This window comes from Miscanthus floridulus, chromosome 1 (assembly GCF_019320115.1).
Source record: "Miscanthus floridulus cultivar M001 chromosome 1, ASM1932011v1, whole genome shotgun sequence".
Classification (NCBI taxonomy): Eukaryota; Viridiplantae; Streptophyta; class Magnoliopsida; order Poales; family Poaceae; genus Miscanthus; species Miscanthus floridulus.
The window spans coordinates 156836196-156858983 of NC_089580.1; the positions used below are offsets into that span (position 1 = coordinate 156836196).

General features: G+C 41.1%; 3 protein-coding genes across 3 annotated transcripts; 1 reads left to right on the top strand and 2 right to left on the bottom strand.

Moving 5' to 3' along the window:
- Nucleotides 1-2555: 2555 nt before the first annotated feature.
- LOC136499199 (nuclear/nucleolar GTPase 2-like) lies at nt 2556-6591 on the bottom strand. Its single transcript, XM_066494903.1, has 11 exons — nt 6187-6591; nt 5811-5944; nt 5433-5562; nt 4991-5151; nt 4792-4893; nt 4587-4691; nt 4370-4498; nt 4146-4286; nt 3705-3805; nt 3469-3526; nt 2556-3259 (listed from the first exon to the last, which is right to left on the bottom strand). Exons 1-11 carry the CDS (start codon nt 6437-6439, stop codon nt 2906-2908), a joined length of 1668 nt encoding a protein of 555 aa, XP_066351000.1. The 5' UTR covers nt 6440-6591; the 3' UTR covers nt 2556-2905.
- Nucleotides 6592-8602: 2011 nt separating this feature from the next.
- LOC136499211 (nucleolar protein 56-like) lies at nt 8603-11481 on the top strand. The gene is made up of 8 exons (XM_066494912.1): nt 8603-8892; nt 8976-9190; nt 9507-9664; nt 9825-10012; nt 10101-10353; nt 10500-10648; nt 10749-10901; nt 11027-11481. Exons 1-8 carry the CDS (start codon nt 8688-8690, stop codon nt 11359-11361), a joined length of 1656 nt encoding a protein of 551 aa, XP_066351009.1. The 5' UTR covers nt 8603-8687; the 3' UTR covers nt 11362-11481.
- Nucleotides 11482-13138: 1657 nt separating this feature from the next.
- LOC136499218 (SAC3 family protein C-like) lies at nt 13139-17181 on the bottom strand. The gene is made up of 8 exons (XM_066494926.1): nt 16882-17181; nt 16590-16690; nt 15359-15580; nt 14547-14768; nt 14344-14429; nt 14066-14162; nt 13544-13636; nt 13139-13425 (listed from the first exon to the last, which is right to left on the bottom strand). Exons 1-8 carry the CDS (start codon nt 17087-17089, stop codon nt 13270-13272), a joined length of 1185 nt encoding a protein of 394 aa, XP_066351023.1. The 5' UTR covers nt 17090-17181; the 3' UTR covers nt 13139-13269.
- Nucleotides 17182-22788: the final 5607 nt, after the last annotated feature.

A 22788-nucleotide genomic window follows, 5' to 3' on the forward strand; every position in this document is an offset into this window, starting at 1 on the left:
GCTTGGCCGCGGAGGGGAGAGAGAAGAGAGGGGAGCAGAGAAAGCGAAACCGGAAGGGGACTGGGTTTTTCCGCTCCGCTCGACGTACGTGCGCCCACTAGACAGCTCTTGGATTTTGGAGCACGGCCTTTGTTTTCTTCTCTTCTTTTTGTCCCCTTCTGGGCAAAGACGAATTCTTTGCATCGGTGATTTTCAAACTTATCAAACTTATCAGGAAACGGATGCAAGCTATAAGAGTTTGTTATTACTCCCTCCGTTCCAGATTATTTTGGAGCACGGCCTTTGTTTTCTTCTCTTCTTTGTTATATACGAGTTAGGGTTCGTAGTCATTATATTACTTTTTTTTTTAAGTCAAAGCATCTCAAATTTAACCAAATTTATATAATAAGATAAAAAAAATACTAACTTTTATAATACCAAATAAGTATTATTAGATTCTTTATTAATTATATTTTTATAATATATCTATTTGATGTCATAAATCTTTGTAATTTTCTCTATAATTTTGGTCAAACTCGAGATGCTTTGACTCGAAGAAAGTTTGAGCGACTTATAATTTGGGACGGATGTAGCCATGTTTTAAAGACGGCTAGGCATCCAGGCGAGTGCTTGGTACGCCTGGACACCTAGGTGCCGCCTAGGCGACAAGGCGCCACTGTTTCCCAAGGTGAGCTGGGTACGTCTGGACGCCTAGGCGACGCCTTTAAAACCATGGGAGGTAGTATATAATTTTTGATAAAATAGACTGATTGATCTTGACTGTCCATTAGTCATCTAAGAGTCAACATTAGAGTGTTACTTTTTATTGTCTTTCACTGGCTCCGGTGGATTTTTAGTTTCTATTGTCAATTCTTATAGGAAACCAGCACAACCAGAGAATTGTCGATAGGAAAAGTTGACTTACAAATTTTAAGTTAGTTCTTGCATCTTTTTTAAGTTTGGCATAGTTTGATTGTGCTGGGGTTAGATTTTGATCCCAATGGGGAGCTGTCCCTGACCCCCGAGCATCACCAGGATTATTTTTCCATCCTCGTCTTTGTGAAACCTAACGGGGCTTTTTCTCCCCCATTTCATTCCCGTGGGGTCTAAATTGACCCCATCCCTGTCCCAGGGAATTCCTCATGGAGAATCAGGGATCAGGGGGCATTGACATCTCTATCTGGAGAGCTATCTCTGCCACTGCGTGAATCCATGGTTGCCCCATCTCAAGAATGCCCTAAATGCGCAACACACAAACTTCTCCGCATTCTTTAATGTTGCAAACAGTTAGAGCCATACAGAACCACGACATTCTTATTTCTATAGTACAAGTACAGATCTAGAAGGGCGGGCCTGGTGCAAGCGGTAGAGTCTTACCGCCTGTGACCGGAAGGTCCCGGGTTCGAGTCGCGGTCTCCTCGCATTGCACAAGCGAGGGTAAAGCTTGCCACTGACACCCTTCCCCAGACCCCGCACAGAACGAGAGCTCTCTGCACTGGGTACGCCCTTACAAGTACAGATCTACAAGGGATGGAAGGGAATTGAGAAAGAAAGAACCATACCTCTAGCATTAGCTAAGGGCCATGAATGATTGTTCTCCTTTAGAGCCTTCATCATGTTATTGTAATGTTCATAGTAGCATAATGAATGAACTCAAATTCGCTTGGTGTTTTAAGTTGAGATTTGTAAGTCAGGTGAATCAGACGAGTAAGATAGAGTATAATAACATATCAATGATCTAAATAGAAAATTATGGCATGTGTGTTTAGTTTGCTACCAAATTTTCCCATGCCAAAATTTGTCAAGCAAAAGTTGATAAAAATAGATAAAAAATTTGCTATGTCTCAAGCAAAATATGGCATGTGTGTTTAGTTTGCTACCAAAATTTTTCCAATTCAATCCAATCTTGTGTACATTCTTCAGTGATTTTTCCAGTTCAATCCAATCTCAGTCTGACTGTCTCCGCTTTATTAGCTTCTCTTGTATTACATCCATATTAGCTTCTCTTGTATTACATCCATAATAAGACTTAGAGCCTCTTTGGCAGGGTTCCTGCAGGGGCTTCAGCTCCGGCTCCTGCAGGAGCTGTGCTAAATGTCTGTTTTGGAAAGGGCTCCGCATGGGGAGCCGGTCAAGAGCCGGAGCCATTTTTTTGCCTTCGCAGGAGAAGCCTAAAAAACGAGCTTCGCATGGCTCCTTGTTGTGGGTTCACGTCGTCTAGTGCGAATGAGTCGTTTTGTCAAACGTTTTCCAGAACGACTTCAGCTCCTCCAGAGAAATTGCTCCTTCAGAGGAGCCAGAGCCATTTTCAGAGGAGCCAGAGCCTGTCAAACAGGCCCTTACTAAATCATCTTATTGACAAACATGTTAGTTCCATTGACAGTCATTTTTCAGTAACAAATAAAATATGAACGCGAAACAATTATTCATCCCTTATTAGGACAAACAATTGTTGTTCAATAAAGACACCTCTAAATCTCTACGGTCACTTTTAGCTTATACTATCGCTAGGGTGACTTTTAGCTTATACTACGTGGCACAATCGAAAAGATAGGATTCATAGGATAGGAGTGACATATGTAAGGTATGTAGGAATTCATGAAGCCGCAAAATTGCAGTGTGCAGCGTTACAAAAATTAGGGACAACTTGACTTGATTTAAGTAAAATTATTGTAACTGTATTTGTAGTAGACAGTACAGATAAACATCCTGATACAACCAGGTACCTAGCAAAACTGCACTACTTGCCCTATTACAAAGATTCAGGTACGACAGTTACAAAAAAAGAACCCAGTTGCTCCGCAAATCAACATGAAACTTTTTTTTCTGGCACACCAGTGATATGGTTAAGTAGCTACACAATACCTGGGCTGACAAACTCATTAGCCTTGACATATCAGCTCTAATCCACATCTGTACCAAAAGATCACTCAGATTGCTCTGCATGCTCGTCGTTGTCTGCACTCTCAATGTCTTCGTTATCTGCACTCTCAATGTCTTCGTTATCTGCACTCTCAGTGTCTTCGTTGTCTGCATTGTGTTCCTTGTGGCAGGGTACATTCATGTTCTGCTGTGATGAAATTATTCCTGCAATGGCTTTCATGGCAGCGGCAGTCCTGTTGCTGCTTACTCCGTCCTCTTCGGTTTTCCCAACAGGTTCAGCACTTTTAGATGCACCATCCTCACTTTGCTGCGGAGGGGGTACAAAAAAGGGAATTTTACCCCTCTGCCAGTCATGAAGTACCATCTTGGCTGCTGTTGTCAGATCAGGCTCCCCACCCTGAGAACCAAAAGTGTAATTATTATATTATGGGAAAGAATACCATTACCACGTGAATGAACAATAAATCATACCGTGTCTTTCTAACACAGGAGTAATATAGAATTTTGTAATAATCTAGTTAAATATCCATTTTTCTTAGCTTGGGAGAAATACTAGGTAGAAATATAGCAAAAGATATCATCAGATATTAAGAACACATGCAATACCTTGAGAAGTTTTCCAGTAGTCCTGCACAGCTGGACAAGAAAATCGTTATCATCAGACCTGCAGAGAAAAGATAAATCCAGAATCAGACCATGCCATCATAGGAGCATGCTGAAAACAAATATATTTATTCATCTTGGAGCACACTTTATATAAACAATTGATTGATGTATTCCTAACAATATGAAAGGTGCAATCATAGTAATACTAAACAATAACGTTGTTCTAAATGACATACCATTCTTGAATTTTGTACGCTCTTTGAAGATGCTCCTTTTTAACACGCCTAAGAACTTCACCAATGTGCTCAGCAGCATCCTCCAAATTTGTCACTCGTACCTTGTGACAAGTACATAAATTAGAAAGCATACATGTATTGATAAAGGAACGACTAAGAAAAATATTGTTTCTAAGATAGTTGAGTAGTTGCATAAAATATATTTAATATGGAACAGGACACGTCATCAACTCCCCATAGAAAAATGTATGAGCTAAACATTGTTTTACACGTGTCCCAGGAATAAACCTCATGTTGAACTAAAATACTTCCTGATATTTGTTCAAGGGGCAATAGCAACTGGGGAAGGGAGGGAGCACTACATGCTTGAAATAATTATTTTTGCCAATCCCAGGTAAAAAAAAAACATATGCAAAATGCACAGCTGAAGAAGATACATACCACACCCTTCAGAACTATATCAGTTTCTGAATCATTATTCTGATATACAACACCAGGACAATCAATCAAAAATATCTTTTTAGTGAGAGTGGTGTACTGCCACACTTTTGTCTCTCCAGGAATTGGAGCAACCTTGCAAACCTGAAGGCATAACCTAATCATCAGAATAACCTGAAAGACAATTAGAAAGTGCTACCTTTAAAGCATGATGATGAGAGAATTACACTCTTTGACCGTAGTGTGTTAATAACTGATGACTTTCCAACATTGGGGTACCCAACAAACCCGACAGAAATAGCTTGTTTGTCATTCTTCAAACGAGCAAACTGCCTCAATACTGACAGAAGAGATCCCTGTACATTTTCAAAAAGGTTAGGGCTTAATCAGATAGAAGAGATATGAGATGATACACCGAAAAAGATGATGCAAAAGCAAACTTACTTTGCCAAAAGACTTGTTGATGCTTGCATGGAATGCTAAGGTGGGATAGTCCTTCGAAAGGGTCCTTAACCATCCTTTTGTAGCCCAAGCAGGAATTAGATCACACTAAACGAAAAATGAAACAAACAATCAATACGCCACTAGACATAACAACAGGAAGGTGATTAAGATTTTGTACAGGAATATGCTGCAGAGTAGTTGATACCTTATTTAGTAAGAAAACCAAGTGTTTGTGTTTGCAATTCTCTTTTAGATGTTTCTCTAGATGGTAGCATCGAGTGCCCATTGGATCCCTAGCATCCAACACCTGCAGAATAAAATCTATAAAGATTAAGCATACCATTGGTTGAGTTCACAGATAAATCTTCACATGGACAAAAGAGTTGTGGCGCACTGGCGCTAACCTGCACAACAACGTCCGAAGAGTCAATAACTTTGTATAGTTCACCCCAGATTCTTTTGCTCTGTCCCTTCTCAAACATTGTATGCCTCACTAGATCCCGCAAGCCGTCGTCTTCTTCCTCCCTTGGCAACTTTGATGAAGCATACTTTTGCTCAAATGCATCTGAAGAAGATAAAACAACATACATGTTCACGAAAATAAAACAGCAGTACACCAAACAAGGAGGTGCCAGATGACCATTTTAAAGTTTAACCATCCAATGGGCTTCAAATTGCAAGTTCACTAGAACATGAACATCAATGATTCAAAACATTTTAAACCAACAATTGTGGAGTTAACTTTAAAAGATCAATAGAACCGATCAAATTGCTGTCTTCTAAAATGGCATCCACTACTTTGGATAGTTTATCAAAGTGTAATAACTATCAATGTCCATGACTCACCTTGGGAATCATCAGCTCTCTTCAGCAAAGATTCATAGTCAAGAGCAGTTAGTTTCGGGCGTTTCCTCTTGCCCTTTGGCCCAAAAGCATGCTCAAAAGGTTCAACATCAAGAAGATGTGCCCTCGCTTGCTGCATCAAAACAAGCAAATACACATAAGAATAACTTTTTGCATACCATACAGTGGTGGGATAAAAAGTATTAATATCCAGCCAACTCAACAGTCAACACACCACTTAACCAGCTAAACAGGGGAACAACATTGACAGTAGTTGCTTCAAACTAAAAAGGTCGCGATGTTACACTTGCCCCCGTCCTTATATTTTCAACAGGGTGATGACCACAATGGCAGATGATAATCAAGACACAAGAGTAGAACCTTTTGATGATCTTGCAGGAGCGATAGTGGCAGCTTCCGTTCTTTCAGGATGACACTGAAGTTGTCGGAAAGCCGACTCTGGAGTTCCTCCCGAAACATTGCAAGCTGTGGCTGGCCCACAACGCGAGTATTGCCTGCAAATACCAAGAGCTGGATCAACACGAGAAAGGTACAAGCAATCAGCGTCCGTCGATGAAATTTAAGCGGTGGAACCATCCAAGTAGATAACTATTGCCACATAGCAGCAATCAATCCTGGAGCCACAGTGAAGCATTCAATCGCACAATTGAAGCACCGACTAAGCGCATCTTATCCGAATAAAGCCGTTTGAACAATACAATTAGACACGAAGCTAGGCGGTGGCGATCGGACTCACCAAACCACCGGCGGTCGGGCTCGATGCGGGTGTTGGGGAGCTCTTTAGACTGGAAGTCGTTCCTGAGCACCTTCCCGGAGCGGTCCCTCTTGGGCCGCGTCTTGTACATCTTGAGCCGCCGCACGGTGGCCGCGGACCGGCTCCCGCCGCTGGCGCCGCCACCCGCGCCCTTCTTGTCATTGGGGCGGTTGACGTCGTTCGAGTGCCGCGGCTTGCCCGACACGTTCACCGCCTTCTCCTTCTTCTTCGCCATCTCCTTCTCGCTCGTCTACTTGGTAGTCTCGTGAGTTCGCGAGGGAGAGGAGGGGAGAGGGTGAAGAGTCGAAGGAGGCGGTGGAAGAGAGGAGGCGACGATGTTGGCAACCTAGGGTTTTGAGAGGAGACGGATGGGAGCGGTGGAGCGGGCGGCGTGACTCGCACGTGCGCGTCAGGCATGTGAGCCTTTTGTGGGCTGGGCTTTGCCGAATGTAAGGGTCCGCAAATTTTTGGCCCACTACTCATGCGATGGCGTCTTACCGTAATAAGTCCTTAACGGACAAGTAGATTTAACATGAGATATTTAAGCCATCAAAATAATGCGTCTTCCTATGTGGTCCGTTTTTTTTTTCCGAACTTAACTGTAAGTCCTTCCGTCCGTTTCTAGCACTTAACGGTAAAATAACCATTTTATCGCTACCGAAAAAAATAAATTGTAGAGTTTAGTGGAGTAATATTGCAATGTATTTGTGTATCTGATTATGTGTCCTATTATGTACTATTATGTGTGACCTTATTTGCACAATATTACTCTAAATCTAAAACAGAGAAGCTAAACTCTACAATTTATTTTGTTCGACAGGCGTAAAATGGTCATTTTACCCTTGACTTGACATCGTTAAGTGCTAGAAACAGATGGAAGGCCATGCAGGTAACACATTTTTATTTTCGGGCCTTACAGGTAAGTTCGAAGAAAAGCAATTCATGGAAGGAAGACACATTATTTCAAGGGCCATATAGGTAAACATCTCATTTAATATACCTAAGTTTTTCCTTTTTTATTATTACTATACTACTACTACTGCTACTTGTTGTTGCTGCTACTACTAAGCAACTTGATTATTAATTAATATTACTACCTCCGTCCTGGAAAAATTCAATCCTAGGTTTGAATTGGGTGAAAATTCTTTGAAGTTTGATTAGATGTATAAAAACATTACTAATATTCATAACTCAACATAGATCCACTATAAAAATATATTACATGATTAATATAATATAATGATACTTATTCGATATTATAAAAATTAATATTTTTAATAGATTTGGTTAATCTAAAACTATTTGACTTTTTTTATAAGTGAGAATTAATTACATCCTTTTGGGACAAAGATAGTAGGCGTAAGGTAATTTGCAACTAGAAGATCTGGCCTAGGAAGAGAATGTGCCATGAGATTCTGAGTTCTACGGATCTTGTAAATTCAATGACATACTTTTGTGTTGTTATTAGCAAAATCTATCAACAGAGGTTTAAGAATCCAGTTCTCTGTAGTAGCATGTTGCGGGTTGGTGATCATCTTCACCGAGACATCATTGTTGGAGATGTAGGCTTATTTGGTTCGCAATCTCAGCCACAAGCAGCCTGTTCGGTTGGCTGGTTCGTATTGTTGCTGGTTCGTGAAGAAGTACTGCTGGCTGATTTGTGTGAGAGAAAAATAATCTTCCGACTGAAAATTTACGATCGTTTATGACAAGCCTCAACCAAACGAACAGGCTGAAGGTGATTGAAAATCGATGGCCAGCAAGAGCTGCTTGGGCACCGAACCCACACCCATGGATTACTTCTCCGAATCTCAAGATGCCAATGCGAGAGCTATTGTTCCAGCCCAAAAAAACTGAGTATGTTGTAGTTGTTCGAGCTCTCATATATAATAACAGCAGCGGGTGTCCTGTCGCCCTTTGAGTATCTATATGTTGTTATCCGATGCTAGAGCTCCATCGGTCTGAGAAAAAGAGGAGTGGCAACATCTTGCTCTTGCTGCCTCCTCGATGTGAATTGTGGGCCAATAGTGTGGTGTTGGTCATGCGAGTTGGATTTTCTCATGGCACCACCATGGTGGTAACCTTGACGAAAACTTCATATATAGCAGTACAAGCCAGCATGAGGACATGGATTTCAAAAGTTTTTTGTTCGATATAAGAAGATGCCTATTATGCCGTTTATGAAGTCGTTTGTGTTATGTGTACAGTAGAGGTCAAAAAGAGGGATACTTCATTGGCCAAGACGCCAATTTATACTAAACTAATCCCTGAATCGATATATATACAAATAAGAAATTAAAGGAGGGTGTGAAGAAAAAAAAAAGGTAAATCCGACGGCCCACAAGAGCCCAGCCTGAGCCCATAAATCTTCTCCCCTCCGCCCCGCACCAACCCACCATCACTCTTGTGTCCTCCTAAAACCCTAACCCCTCCGCCGCCCCTCGGCCTCCAACCAGCAGCTGCCGCCGCCATCCGCCGGCGAGATGGCGCTGTACCTGCTGTTCGAGTCGGCCTCCGGCTACGGCCTATTCCACGCATACGGCATCGATGAGATCGGGCAGAGCGTGGAGGCCGTGCGCTCCTCTGTGCTGGACCTCGACCGCTTCGGCAAGGCCGTCAAGCTCACCGCCTTCAACCCTTTCTCCTCTGCCGTCGACGCGCTCAACCAGTGCAACGCTATCTCCGAAGGTTCTCTCCTCCCCACCTAAGCACGCAGCCTCGCTGCGAGATGCTTTTGTTTTGACCCGGGCTTTGGCCTTTCCTTTGGTCAGGGATCATGACCGATGAACTGAGGAGCTTCCTGGAGCTGAACCTGCCGAAGCCTAAGGAGGGGAAGAAGGCCAAATACAGCCTCGGCGTCGTCGAGCCCAAGGTCGGCTCCCACATCTCCGAGGTCACCGGCATCCCCTGCCAGAGCAATGAGTTCGTCCAGGAGCTGCTCCGCGGTGTCCGCCTCCACTTCGATCGTTTCATCAACGAGCTCAAGGTATCGCCTTTTCCCCATCCTATGTTCAGAGGCTCAGATTCTGCATTGTTAGTTTCCCGTGTGGCTCAAAGTTGCGTGAATATGATTGTGAAGCTTTGCCTGCTCGATTTGTGTTTAGCATATCATAGGCCTTCTTTTTTGGTAAAGCTGGATGGGTGGTGTGTAATTTGGTTTTCGGATGTTGATTGTCTCAAAATTGTGTGAATATGCTTGCGAAGCTTTGCCTGCTGGGCTTATGCATAGTGTATCATATATCTAAATTTGTTGTGAAGTTGGATGCCTGTTGCTTAATTTGTGTTTCCGATGGTGATTGTAGGATTCTGACTTGGAGAAGGCCCAGCTTGGCCTTGGGCATAGCTACAGCAGGGCCAAGGTGAAGTTCAATGTGAATCGTGTTGACAACATGGTGATCCAGGCAATCTTTCTGTTGGATACACTTGACAAGGACATCAATTCCTTCTCCATGAGAGTCAGGTCTGTTCCTTGTTCTCCTATAACTGTTTATTGTTAACTTTCTGAGAGGTGTAATAGGCCGTATTTATACAGTCTGCTCTGGTAAGAAACTCCGAGAACATGAATATGCCAATATGCCCTTAGTATGATTATTTATTGCTTTCTCAATAAAACACTGCAGGGAATGGTTCTCATGGCACTTCCCTGAGCTTGTCAAGATTGTGAATGACAATTACCTATATGCCAAGCTTGCTAAGTTTATCGTGAACAAATCTGATTTGGCGGAAAAAGATATTCCGGCTTTGGCTGATATAGTTGGTGACGAGGACAAGGCTAAAGAAATTGTTGAAGCAGCAAAGGCTTCAATGGGTAATGGGATATGATGCAGTCAATTTAGTTTGACTATGCTGATTGTAGTAAATGCTCTTATGTTTTGTTTTCTCTTGTTTGTTTTCAGGCCAGGATCTGTCACCAGTTGATTTGATCAATGTCCAGCAATTTGCCCAAAGGGTTATGAATCTGTCCGAGTATCGTAAAAACCTTTATGAATATCTCGTGACTAAGATGAATGATATTGCACCCAACCTGACATCGTTGATTGGTGAAGTAGTTGGAGCTCGCCTAATCTCTCATGCTGGCAATCTTTCAAACCTTGCTAAGTGTGCTGCCTCCACCCTTCAAATTCTTGGTGCTGAGAAGGCCCTATTCAGGTTGGTAAATTCTTAAAACATCTTATGGTTTCCCACTGTTTCAGTAAATTTGAGTTAACTCTGTAATTTGTGGTTATAATATGGTCGTATTTGAGTAAATTTTGCTACTAGGAAGATGTCTCTTACACTTCTCCTTTGTCCACCAGAGCACTGAAAACTCGAGGGAACACACCGAAGTATGGGCTTATATTCCACTCCTCTTTTATTGGCCGTGCTTCAACCAAGAACAAGGGCAGAATGGCTCGTTACCTGGCAAACAAATGCTCGATTGCTTCACGCATTGACTGCTACTCAGGTTAGTTCTAGGAAGCTCTGTTACCGACTCTTACATTTGCTAAGTTTGCTCATTCCAAAAGCATCATATTGATTGTTTTATACGGTATATTTGACTCCAGAGGCTAGTACCTCTGTCTTTGGGCAAAAGTTGCGCGAGCAAGTCGAGGAGAGACTGGAATTCTATGACAAGGGTGTCGCTCCTCGTAAAAACCTTGATGTGATGAAAGCCGCTATTGACAGTATGGTCAATGGCACCTCAATGGATGATGATGGTAAGCGTAGGCTAATTCCATCTCTTAGAAATGCAAACTGTTTTAATTTTAATTGCCTGTAGGACAATGCATTATTCAATGCATTTATGGTTGAGTAATATTTCCCTGTTCTTCAACGTGTGCAGATAACCAGAAGACTGATGCATCTGCCAAGAAAAGCAAGAAAAAGAAGACCAAGGCCGAGGCTGATGGTGATGCAATGGATGTGGATAAGCCCTCCAACGTTGCTGATGGAGAAGCTGAGCCTGGAACTGGGAAGAAGAAGAAAAAGAAGAAGCATAAGCTAGAGGAGGCACAGGAGGAGAACGGTGCAGCACATGCTAATGGCGATGCTGAAGCGACGGAGACTCCCAAGAAGAAAAAGAAGAGCCGTGAAGTTTCGGAAGAAGCTGAACCTAAGACGGCCACTGAGGGGAAGAAGAAGAAGAAGAAGAAGGCCAAGGCTGAGGATGACGAGTAGCCAAGTTATTTGTTGTATGGCGTACGAATCCGAAAGTATTTGTTGAAAACAGAGATAAACACCTAGCTTCTAGTTCATGAGGCGTTTGATGCAATCCAACTCAACTATGAAGTTTTCCTATCGTCTCTAGCCTGCTTGTATTTTTTTGGTTGTTGGATAGGCTAGTGAACTCTAGTGACTGCGTATGAGTGCAAAACAGCATAACCAAACAGCAGCCTAGTTTGGTGTTCGATTGTTATTGAGTGCGAAAACTGAGATTGGAAGGCATCTTCCCACTGTGTCATGCTCACCATACATGATTAGGGGATAGGCTGTAGGCAGGGTAGCATTGAACTGTGAAACAGATGATGCCTTCCAAGTTCCAACATGGCTTATCCATGACCAACGACTATTTTATACTCTCTCCATTTCAAATTATTTCAAATTATAAGACGTTGGGATGGAGGGAGTATATATCACACTGAAATACGTAGCAAGCAACGAACTGAAACGAAATCAGACCCAGCATTCAACCATCCATGTATCTCAAAAGCAGCAAGAGCCCCAATAGGGACGGTTATAGACACATCCCACAGTCAACAGCGACGAGCCGTGCCAAAAGAAACAAGTATTAACTCATTTTTAATGTTCTATATATACACGCACGAAGCTAAATGGCAAACGGAGTATAGTGCTACATCACAATATCATTTACAGCCTTTGTGTTGAGTGCATAGGAAGATGTCCTACACCTAACACAAGTTTTTTATACATATTTACAGTCCACTGAACCTGAACTCCTAAAGCACTGAGCTCATATCGTCTTTCTGTCTCCACTGAGATGTAAGTTACATGCTTGAGAATCCTGCTTTCTAGTTTAAATTGAAACACACTTATATTCAGAGCAAAAGCAAGCTTCATCTTAACACCCAAAATTTAGCTTCTAGGAGCATCAGATTAAACTCTTAAATTTCTCAATCAATCACTATGTTCTGCATATATACTGACTCCTGTCTTACAGTTACAGATCTGATCGTTTCGGATGATCCTATAAATCTAGTAAATGTAATAAGATGATCCGATGTTTATTGCAAGATTGGCAGAGGATGTATTTCTGATGCCACATTCGTGGAAAAGATAGTTATGTGAAACCCTTAATGTTTATTGCAAGACTGACAGAGGATGTTTATTGCAAGACTGACAGAGGTGCTAATCTTTTTGAAGAATCACGTCAAGATTGTTAGAATTGGGATTTTAGGTAGGACCGTTTTTTAAATGACAATATCGGATCATAGAATTTAAGAATAGTAGTGGAATTCTTTCTGATTGGACGAAATATATACTTGTAAGGTTTGTAATAAGTTGTAAAGATTAAAGCATATAATATTGGTTTCTAATTAATTTAATTGACTCTTTTATTAAATTATTAAGTAGATTCATTGACAATTTTTATCCACCTTAACTTTAAATGACATTTTATCATTATTATGTAGGATGATAGGACCAAAGGTTCTATGTAAGATATTGCCAATATTATGAGATGCTTGTTTAGAATCTAAGGTTCATGTTGAGATCATTATCGTTTTAGTTTGGTAGAATTATAAGTTTATAACGTAAGATTCTAGGATCCAAATCGGGATCCTGACAAGCTTAAAACACTGCTCGTTCCTATCTATTTTATGATTTACCAGCCCGTGGAAAAAGTACAGGTGCAAATGCGGTGCAGCACAAAGAGCCGATATTCCAGTATGTTAAACCAAACTGAAATGCAAAGCAGTATGTAAAAGCACATCGAGATATTCAGATTTTTTCTTGTAACAATAAGTATTCGTGTATGGCACTTTGAGAAATGTTTTACACATACATGCGTGACAAGCTCTTTTCTGATACATTCAACAATCCATTGAAAACCTAATTACAATGCTGTTTTCATCTTTCAACCTCCCTTGAGATGTAAATGCCATTACTTTGGGGCATGAATGTCGGTAGGGTGAAGCTTGTTTGTTTAGGCACAAAAGCTTTCATACCTTCGCTCTTGCTGATTTCAAGTCCGCATATTCCACACAGAGATTCCAGTTCCGATTCCTAAGCGTTTGCCAATAAGCTTCAGATAGTCAGTTTTGAACCTTGAGATTCAGAAACAGCAACTTCCCAAATGCTCATCAGTAGTGGATCGAATGGTTCTAGTTTACAGTAAGATTACCTCGATCATCAGGATTCCTGATAGATGTTCCAAAGGGTGGTGTTGGAGTTTGTAGCCACTATGGTTGAAGTACATTAAGGCCCTAGCTCGGACCTTCAGCAGAGAAATGGGAGGAGTTAAAGTTGATGCCAATACAAATGATCAGTGACAGTTTAGCTTGTGCACAAGGCAAGAACAGTATTTTGTTTATTTGTCCCCTAACAAAATGGTGCAGGTTTTGATATAGAACAACTGAGCAAATGTCATTAGCACCAGAAACTTCAGGTAGTAGTTTTTTATCTGCAGGGATCAAAACACAACCAAAGGGATAATTGGGAATGAAACTAACTTGAAATCTTTTATTCCTTTTGCCACGGAAGAGATCATCTGTTCAGTATCATTTAGGCTTCAAACTCATTTCAAGGATTGTTTTAACTTTTAAATAGCAATCGTGCTTGTAAGAAGAATAGGCTAAAAACCCAATATAGAAGAAAAATGTTATGCCTTCAACTGAAAATGCCGAACTTGCCATCATGGACTCACCTCGTTGAGAAAAGGTTCTACAAGGTGCAACTGAAGATCGGTTGCTTCAGCTGCTACCATGCAAAAGAAACGCTTGAAGTTTCCTAGGCGATAGCATCTACAGAAGATATATACAATTATCTAAGATTCAAAAAAAACATGGTGCAGCATGGAAGTAGCCAACTATGAATCAACAATAAGTACTTATGACCAAATCATACAAGTGGTCAGGCACAGAGAAAATGAAAAAGCATAAAGAATGAAGGTTTACATTGGCAAGCAATTCGTCTAGATATTACCTTAACAAAGTTCTAGCAAATATCATTTCCTTCGACCGTCTGACTGGACTAGCCAATTGACCATACCACAAAGAGAGTGAATCTATCTGAAGATAAATAGAAAGTTAGCTATGAATACAAGCTGTAAGATAAAGTATAAAGCTCTTGAATAGGAATAAAACAAATTTGAACACGGAAGCAGTGGGAAAGCAAAAACAAATTACCATTTTGTGTATTTTGCAGCCCAAATGTAGAAGCACATAGAAGGAATAATACTCGGCCTCCTTTTTGCTGTGTGAATCACGCTTATGAAGTACATGATACATATCATACAGAGAAAGCAGGCATTTTGTTAGCTGCTCCATGTTTAGGTAACACAGGGAAGATGCATCTGAATCCTGGCAAGACCTGGAAAGTCTTTGATGGGACCTGATATGAAATGTTACCTGGGAAGTAGGCAGGTATTAGATAAAGCTTAAAGAAGATTATTTTAATATAAGTTTACACTTGAAGCAATGATATTTAGCAGCAGGAAAAAAGTATGCCAGCAACATAATAAAAAGTAACAGTGCCAAACAAATAAAGGACCACCTAATGGATAAAAACTGATGGCTAAAATGCATGACAGAAACTAGCACTAATACAACAGTAGTTCAGAAAGAAACATAATTTCCCTCCCAAATTGGAACAAAAGAGAGCCTAAAGAAAGATTTGAGAATATCTAGTTACACTACCAGATATCATATGCATAGAGTGATCAGCCGCCAACATTATTAAAAATACTGCAACATTGCTTCAAGGAGAAAAACGAAAATGAAGACTGTTCTGTAGAGTACAGAAAATCTAACTTAAAAAGATGGATTTTGAATCAAGAAAAACTTCCATCTGATCAGACCAAACTTAGCTTCAAGGGTCATCAGACTAAACTCTATTGAAAGTTTGATTCAACAAAGCTGAAGTTTCAAGAAGAACAGAACAATCTAGGATCATAAAACATGTTCATGCAATAAAGAGAGTTCACAAGATAGGAATATACCACGTCCTCATATATTTGAACTGCTTGATCATTCACCATATTCTGCATACTTAAGTCTTGTCTTATAGATCTTGTCCTATCAAAGATGAAATCATGTATTGTCTCAAATGGATGCTCTGAAGAATCCAGTAAATGCAAAAGATAATCCATTGTTTCTTGTAAAACCGGCAGTGGACGTATATCTGACGGCAGTACATTAGTGGAAGATATAGTTCTGCAAAACTAGCGGGAAACCAGGGGTTAGTAAAAATAAAAATGAACTCCATAGAATACTTATTGGTTATTATGTTCTTTTATAATGTAGACAAAGTCCACGCAGTCACTCAGACAACAGAAAAGCATAAACTGCTACCTGAAACAATGTTTTCTGTTGGTAGATCAGCTATACCATGTGATTGATAAATGGAACGATCACATCAACACAGTTTGCGATTTTCTAGCCATAACTAATGGCGTGCGTTCTTTGACTCCCAATTCATGGCAGCATGAGAGAATTCATGTTTGAATCAACATGTAAAACTAATAACTCTTCAATATCCATATTACTACTTAACATTTATAATTCAGCAGTTAGTAAGGACCACATGGATGTAGAACAGGAGCTTCTATGAGCTCATCATTTTAGGAGATAAAACATGTGTGTCTCTAATGACCTGCTAGGCTGCTCCACTGCTACAGAAAAGTTCTCTACTGATTTACCACCACCTACTATGACACACTTCCTTCTTTCTCTGAAAGTGTGATTCCTTTGCTGATCTTCCATCTGAGCTTTTCAGGGAAACAGGATTGTGTCCTATCTGATAACTTGAAAAAGAGGGAATCCCAAAGCAAAAGGAAATGCTAGCCTAACTATATGTAGGACCATTTGCACATGAAGGCAGGTGCTGTCATTGGTGGCATATGCAATGCAACAATAGTTGGCAACTAACATAAAAAGTTCACCAGTTCCAGCCATGCTTACTAGCACATGGATCTCCCTGTGAGAAAAAATGGACAGTTGCATGAACATAAGCATACAATGCCATAAATCCACAGAGAGCAGGAGCTAACCTAACTACCACACGGAAAAGCCAAGCTAGTTAGGCCATTTTGCATCGGGGGAAGATTACAAGCAGTCAAGTGCATATACGGGCAGAAGGACCAGAAAGAAAGACTAAACCTTACACATCAGCGTGAATAGACGCTGGACCAATAGCAAAAGGGTACAAGCATGAGCGAATGGATGGCTCACCTTCTTGACGGCGAGGGAAGGAGACGTGCGCGTGGGGTCGCCGCCCACCCGCTCAAGCACGGCCAGGTCCCTCAGCCGCTCTCTCTGCACTCGTTCCCTCGCTGCAGCAGAAATCATGGCAGCCATAAGCTCGAGCATCGACAACTGATCCAACCGGACCGCTGCTCGCGCAATTTGGTCGAACAGGTTGTGCGCGTTGGCGCCACGGCAACACCAACGCCCGGCTGCCGGCTGGTTTCATCGCCTTCGCTGAACAGGCGGCTAGCGCCGATGTAAGAAGGGAGGGGGTTACCTGGGCACATGTCGGGGCAGGTGCCCATGATCGGCGCTGCGTCGTCGACAGGAACGGCCGGGGTTGGGGTGGGGTTGAGCGCCGCAGGGGAGGCGGTGGAGGAAGGTGGTGATGGGGAGGGCCGGCCGCCGCCGCGTCCGCGTCCTCGCCAGCCGCGTCCGCGGTAGGAGCTCTGGCCCCGGTGGCTCGCCTCGCCGCGGCGGTCCATGGCTGTCTGGCTCTCCGGGGCTTCGAGGCTTCGATCTAGACCGGAGGGGAAGAAGAAGCAGTTGGAGTAGTGGCTCAGTCAACTGATTAAACTGCCTCAGGTCACTTTTTTGAGAAAACTCCTTTAAACTGCTTCGAGCCTTCGACTTTGTATAAAATAATATTTTGTTTTAAAGGATACTCGTAAACACATAAACATCTAGACATCAAACAAGATTAATTAGATACATCATGATATTTATTTTAGTTGTATATTTATTTGATATCGTAGATGTTAATAATTTTTTTTATAAAACTATTCGAAAGTTGAAATTAGATAGATTTAAACAAGGACAAAACTAAAATGATGTACTCCATCTGTCCCTAAAAGAATCAACTCCTGAAGTTGTCCTAAGTCAAACTTTTTAAACTTTGATCAAATTTATAAAAAAACATCAAGATTTATGATATCAAACTAGTATCATTAGATGTATCATAGAATATATTTTCATAATATGCTTATTTCATGTCATAGATGTGTTATTCTTTTCTATAAAGTTAGTCGAACTTAAAAATGTTTGACCGGTACGAATTCTAGGAATTGATTTATTTGATGACAGAGGGAGTATAACTTATATAACTTGAAAAGAAGGGAGCGTGGTTGAGTAAAAAGACACAAGTTTTAGTTTTTTATGTAGAATAATGCTTTCTCCATTCTAAATTATAAATATTTTGGTTTTTCTACATATATTGCTTTTACTATGTATCCAGATATAATGTATATCCAAGTGCATAGCAAACTACATGTGAAAAGTGCAATCAAGCCCTAATTATGGGTTTTGGTGATAATAACCACGTATTTAGAGAACTAATGAGATTTATCGAGATGACAAGCAGGGAATTTAAATTCGAGGATGCTACACGAAACGGAGGAGCCCCCAATTATATATGTAGATGGTTTCAAACTCAAAGAAGGTTTAAATTCTTTTATATCTTAAATTTGAGTATAGGAAAAGCCGTTCTATAAAAGAGGACACAATGCTTAAGCTAATATATGCTACCAAGTGCTCAAACTACCATAAGCATCCTCAGATTCATAGCCAATTCAGTCTGTACTTCACTATTACCCTTGCCGTCTTGCGTGGTGAGAGCTCCATCTCGCCCGACCCCTTGGGTGCGGGATCTGGCTCGCCTGACCCCTTGGTCGCGGGATCCGCCTCACCCGACCCCAGGGTCGCGGGATCCGCCTCGCCCGACCCTGAGGTCGGGGGCTCCGTCTCGTCCGACCTCAAGGCCGCGGGTCTCGTCTCACTCGATCCCTTGGGTGCGGTGTCCATTGAGGGCTGAGGTATATATATATATATGACCGTTGGGGGCTGGGGGTATATATACATTTCTCTTTCCTTCCCAACGGTATGAAACTAACATGTTCTCTTTCTTTCTCACTTCAGCACGCCCAAAATAGAGCAGGAGCTCTATCTCTCTCTCTCACTCCATTATTGACCTAAAGCCCCAAGCAAATTCAGTGATTTCCCCATCAATCATTGGGGGAAAATGGTTAACAACTTGATTAGAGAGCAACTCCATTAATTTCCAAATTCTAAAGAGCACTTGGTTCACGTTTTAGTTGGCGGTTGTGTTTGTTGCTCTTAGAGCTTGGCTCCTAGCTGGCTAGAGCGTCGCCTGTGGAGCTTGCCAACTTATGTGGCAGCACCGGAAGGTTTGTAACCATATCTTAAAGCTAGTAAACTCACTCATCATCTCAAGAGTTAAGTCTCTTGACTTGAGAACGAGGAAGGGCTAAAAAGCTCTAAGCCTTAGTGGTCAACCTCAACAATGTATAGGTAGGCAAGCCTTGGTGGCGAGCCGAACCATAGGATAAATCATTGTATCACTTGTGCTTGATTTACATTACTTGCATGATATATTATTGTTGAGGTGATTTCTAGAGTTTGAGGCTGATCTATTTGTGTGTGGTGTTCCCACCACTTTTAGCTATCGATCTATGATCTACTACCCTGCAGGAAGCTAAGAAATATACCCAATCTAAATTTCGTTGAGTAGATTTTGAACTGTGAATTAATCTCTTCTGCAGGTACGACAGTGCCGCGGGTGAATTTGACATCGGTTTGAGTTGAATTTTTATAGGCCTATTCACCCCCTCTAGGCGTACCAGAGATCCTACAAGTGGTATCAAAGCGAGGTTACCTCGTGTGCGCTTCACCGCGTAAGGTATGGAGCTCAGGAGAGGATCTGATGTTGTGAAGCTCATCAACGTCGATCCGAAGGATGTTGGGCTGCATGATACCGTCAGCAGTGAGATTAGCGCCTCTACAATAAGCAACTCCACACTCCCACAGCTAGAGGCAACTGATGCCAAAAAAACTCAAAATGAAGAAGAAAGAAGAAGGACAGCTAGAAAAGATAAAAGAGAAGTAAGAGAGAAGAAGAAGGAGGAGGAGCGGTTAGAAGAGAAGAAAGCAAGAAAAGAAGAAAGAAGACTCAAGAGAGAAGCTAGAAGAAAAAAGAAGAGAAGCAAGAAAGAAAATGAAACAAGAAGCAAAAGCCTCCAATGCATCTTCAAGTGAGCTATCAAGCAGCTCCGAAGATGGTGATGATGATGAGTCCTACCAAGTGCATAGCAAGAAGAACAAGAAAGGAAAGGGCAAGAAGAATGACGATAATAAATATGCTGCCGTATCCTTTAACTATTCTTCTATGTCTATGACTAACCATGATCACAAGTCATTCATCAGTGTGCCCATGGGCAAGTTATCTCATTTTGATGGGACTAACTTTAACAAGTGGAAGCACTTGATGAGATCCTATCTTATAGGTCTTCATCCCAGTATTTGGGAGGTTGTTTGCAATGGATTTGAGCCACCAGTTGATCCCAAGAATCCAACCATGGAAGAAATGAGAATCATCCACCTCAACGGTCAAGCTACTAGTGTGCTACCTAGTATCTTGGATGATGATGAGTATAATAGAGTGATCAGTGTGGATGTTGCCAAGCAAATTTAAGATACTTTGCATCTTGCACATGAAGGGGTTGACAAAGTGAGAAAGGTAAGAATTGATTTGCTGATGTCCAAGCTCAACCGATTTGTTATCTTAGATGGAGAAGGGCCACAAGAAATGTTTGATAGGTTGATGACAATGGTGGGTAAGATTAGAGGCTATGGTTGTGATGAGCTAGATGATCATAAAGTTATCAAGATTATATTGGAAGCTTATTCACCTAGAAATAAGACTATAGTTACTCTAGTTAGAGACAAGAAGAAGTTTGAATACTTCACACCAAATGATGTACTTGAGAGGATCTTGACCTTTGACATGCAAAGAGAAGAAGCAAATGAGAGGAAGAAGCTTAGAGAATTGCAAGCAAAGCTAGAAGGCATCAAGATCAACAAGGATGTAGCTCTCAAGGCCAACAAATCAAGCAAGCAAGGCTCTACTAGCAAATCCAAGACCAACAAACAAGCTTCAACTAGCAAGCCCAAAGCAAGCAAGCAAGTTCAAGAAAGAGTAGAGACCACATCATCTTCAAGTGAAAGTAAAAATGATGATGATCAATATGATAAAGTTGAGTATGTTGCTCTCTTTATGAAGAAGTATCACAAGGGGCTAAAGAAGCAAGGCTACAAGGTAATGAAGAGAAGCTTCCCAAACAAAAAAAGAGGGCATACTACAATTATGGAAGCACCGATCACTTTATTGACAAGTGTCCATATGAGATCAAGGACAACAAATACAAGAAGGACAAAAAAAAGGAGAAGACCGACCAGAGAAAAAGCAAGAAAAACATGAGAGAAGCTCACATTGGGCATGAATGGGATTCATCTATTGAAAGCTCAAGTGAAGATGAGAAAGTTGCAACCATTGCTATCCATAAGCCATCTTCTTCACCAAGACTCGTCACCAACATGTCTGATGATGACTACTACTCTCCTCACATTTGTCTTATGGCAAAGGGTGAGAAGGTAAAATCTAAATCCAAGTCCAAAGCTCCTCCACCTCCACCTCCTAGTGATATCTCTAGTAGTGATATTAGTGATAGATCTAGTGATGATGAATCTAGTGATGAAGAAATAAACATGATAACTAAAAATTTAGATGGAAAAACCAAACTATTCATCACTAAACTAATGAAGGACTTAGAAAGTGTCCAAGCCGAGCTAGAATCTAGATTGGAAACTCTTATTCAATAAGAGGATCTCTACATTGCTAGCAAGGAAGCTCTTGCATTAGAGAGAAGTGAGGTGGAATCCTTGTACAAGGCCTTAGCCAAAAAATAAGGGGAACATTCTATCACAAAGAAAGAAAATATTGCTCTCAAGAAAAAGTATTGTGACTTAGATAAAAAACACAAAGAACTTGAGCTATAATATAACATTCTTTGGAACAGCAACTCACATCCCTCTAAGGCAAAGGATGCCTCTACAACCTCCACTAGTCAAGGTTGTGGAAAATATTATAATATTGATTTGAATGCTTATTCCACTAACCTTGCAAACATGGAGGCAATGAGAAAAGAAATTGCTAGACTCAATGAGATCATTGTTAAGGGCTACTTGAGTGGTAAGGCTCAAGTAAGTGACAAAAAGGCAAATGATTTAAAAGTGCCTCAATTCAAGCAAGGGAGACACCTCTCAATTAAGCATGGGCTTGGGCACACAAAAGGAGCCAAGACAAATGGAAGAAGGATAGTGAATGGCTATGAGTGTGTGCAGTTTGAGATGAAGGGAAAAATTGGTATAGATCACCCTACACAGACCACGATAGTGCAACATCCTCGAGTAGCAGTGCCGCACAGCGGCAGTGTCGTAGTGAAGGGTGGCAGTGCCACGCCCCTCAAAAATAGGAAGGCTACCAATTTTGTTTCTGATCAAATTAAGCTCAAGAAGAAGGTGTCCCAGCAGAAATAGGTTCAATAGAAGCCAAAGGAATCAGTGTGGGGCACTATGAACAAGTATGCCCACCAACCAAAGTTTCAACCACCTCGACAAAGTTTGACTTCGTGTTTTGTTTTAAGGGACAACAATAGTGAAAAAGTGGTTGTCAAATATGTTGGAAAGGAAGCCAACACATATAAGAATACTTCTATTTGGGTTTCTAAATTTCTTGTGACTAACATGCAAGGCCCCAAATCAAATTGGGGGCCTAAATTAAGTAACTAAATCTATTTTGCAGGCATACTTCTCCGGTGGATCAAGTTGGGTGCTTGATAGTGGATGTACAAATCATATGACTGAAGAAAGGAGTATGTTCTCATCATATTCTCCAATGACACACTTAAATGAAAATATTGTCTTTGAAGACAATTCAAAGGGGGATGTGATTGGTCTCGGTAAAGTTGCTATAACCCTTGAACATTCAATTATAAATGTATTACATGTTAACTCATTGAGTTATAATTTGTTGTCCGTTTCTCAATTGTGTGAGATGGGCTACAATTGTCTCTATGGATAAGGGTGTGAAAGTCTTTAGAAGGGTGAAAGGATCAAGATGCCCAAGAGGGGGGTGAATTGAGCTAATTCTAAATTTCTTTGCAATAATTAAACCCTACGGTTAGCCCACTTCACCCCTTGTGCCTAGAAAGTGTTTCTAATATTCTACCGCACAAAAAGTCTTGCAACCTAAGTTCCAATCCTACTTTAACATGTCAATTCTATGAATGTAAAGACAATAATTGAATTGCTCAAAGTAAAGAGAGAAGGA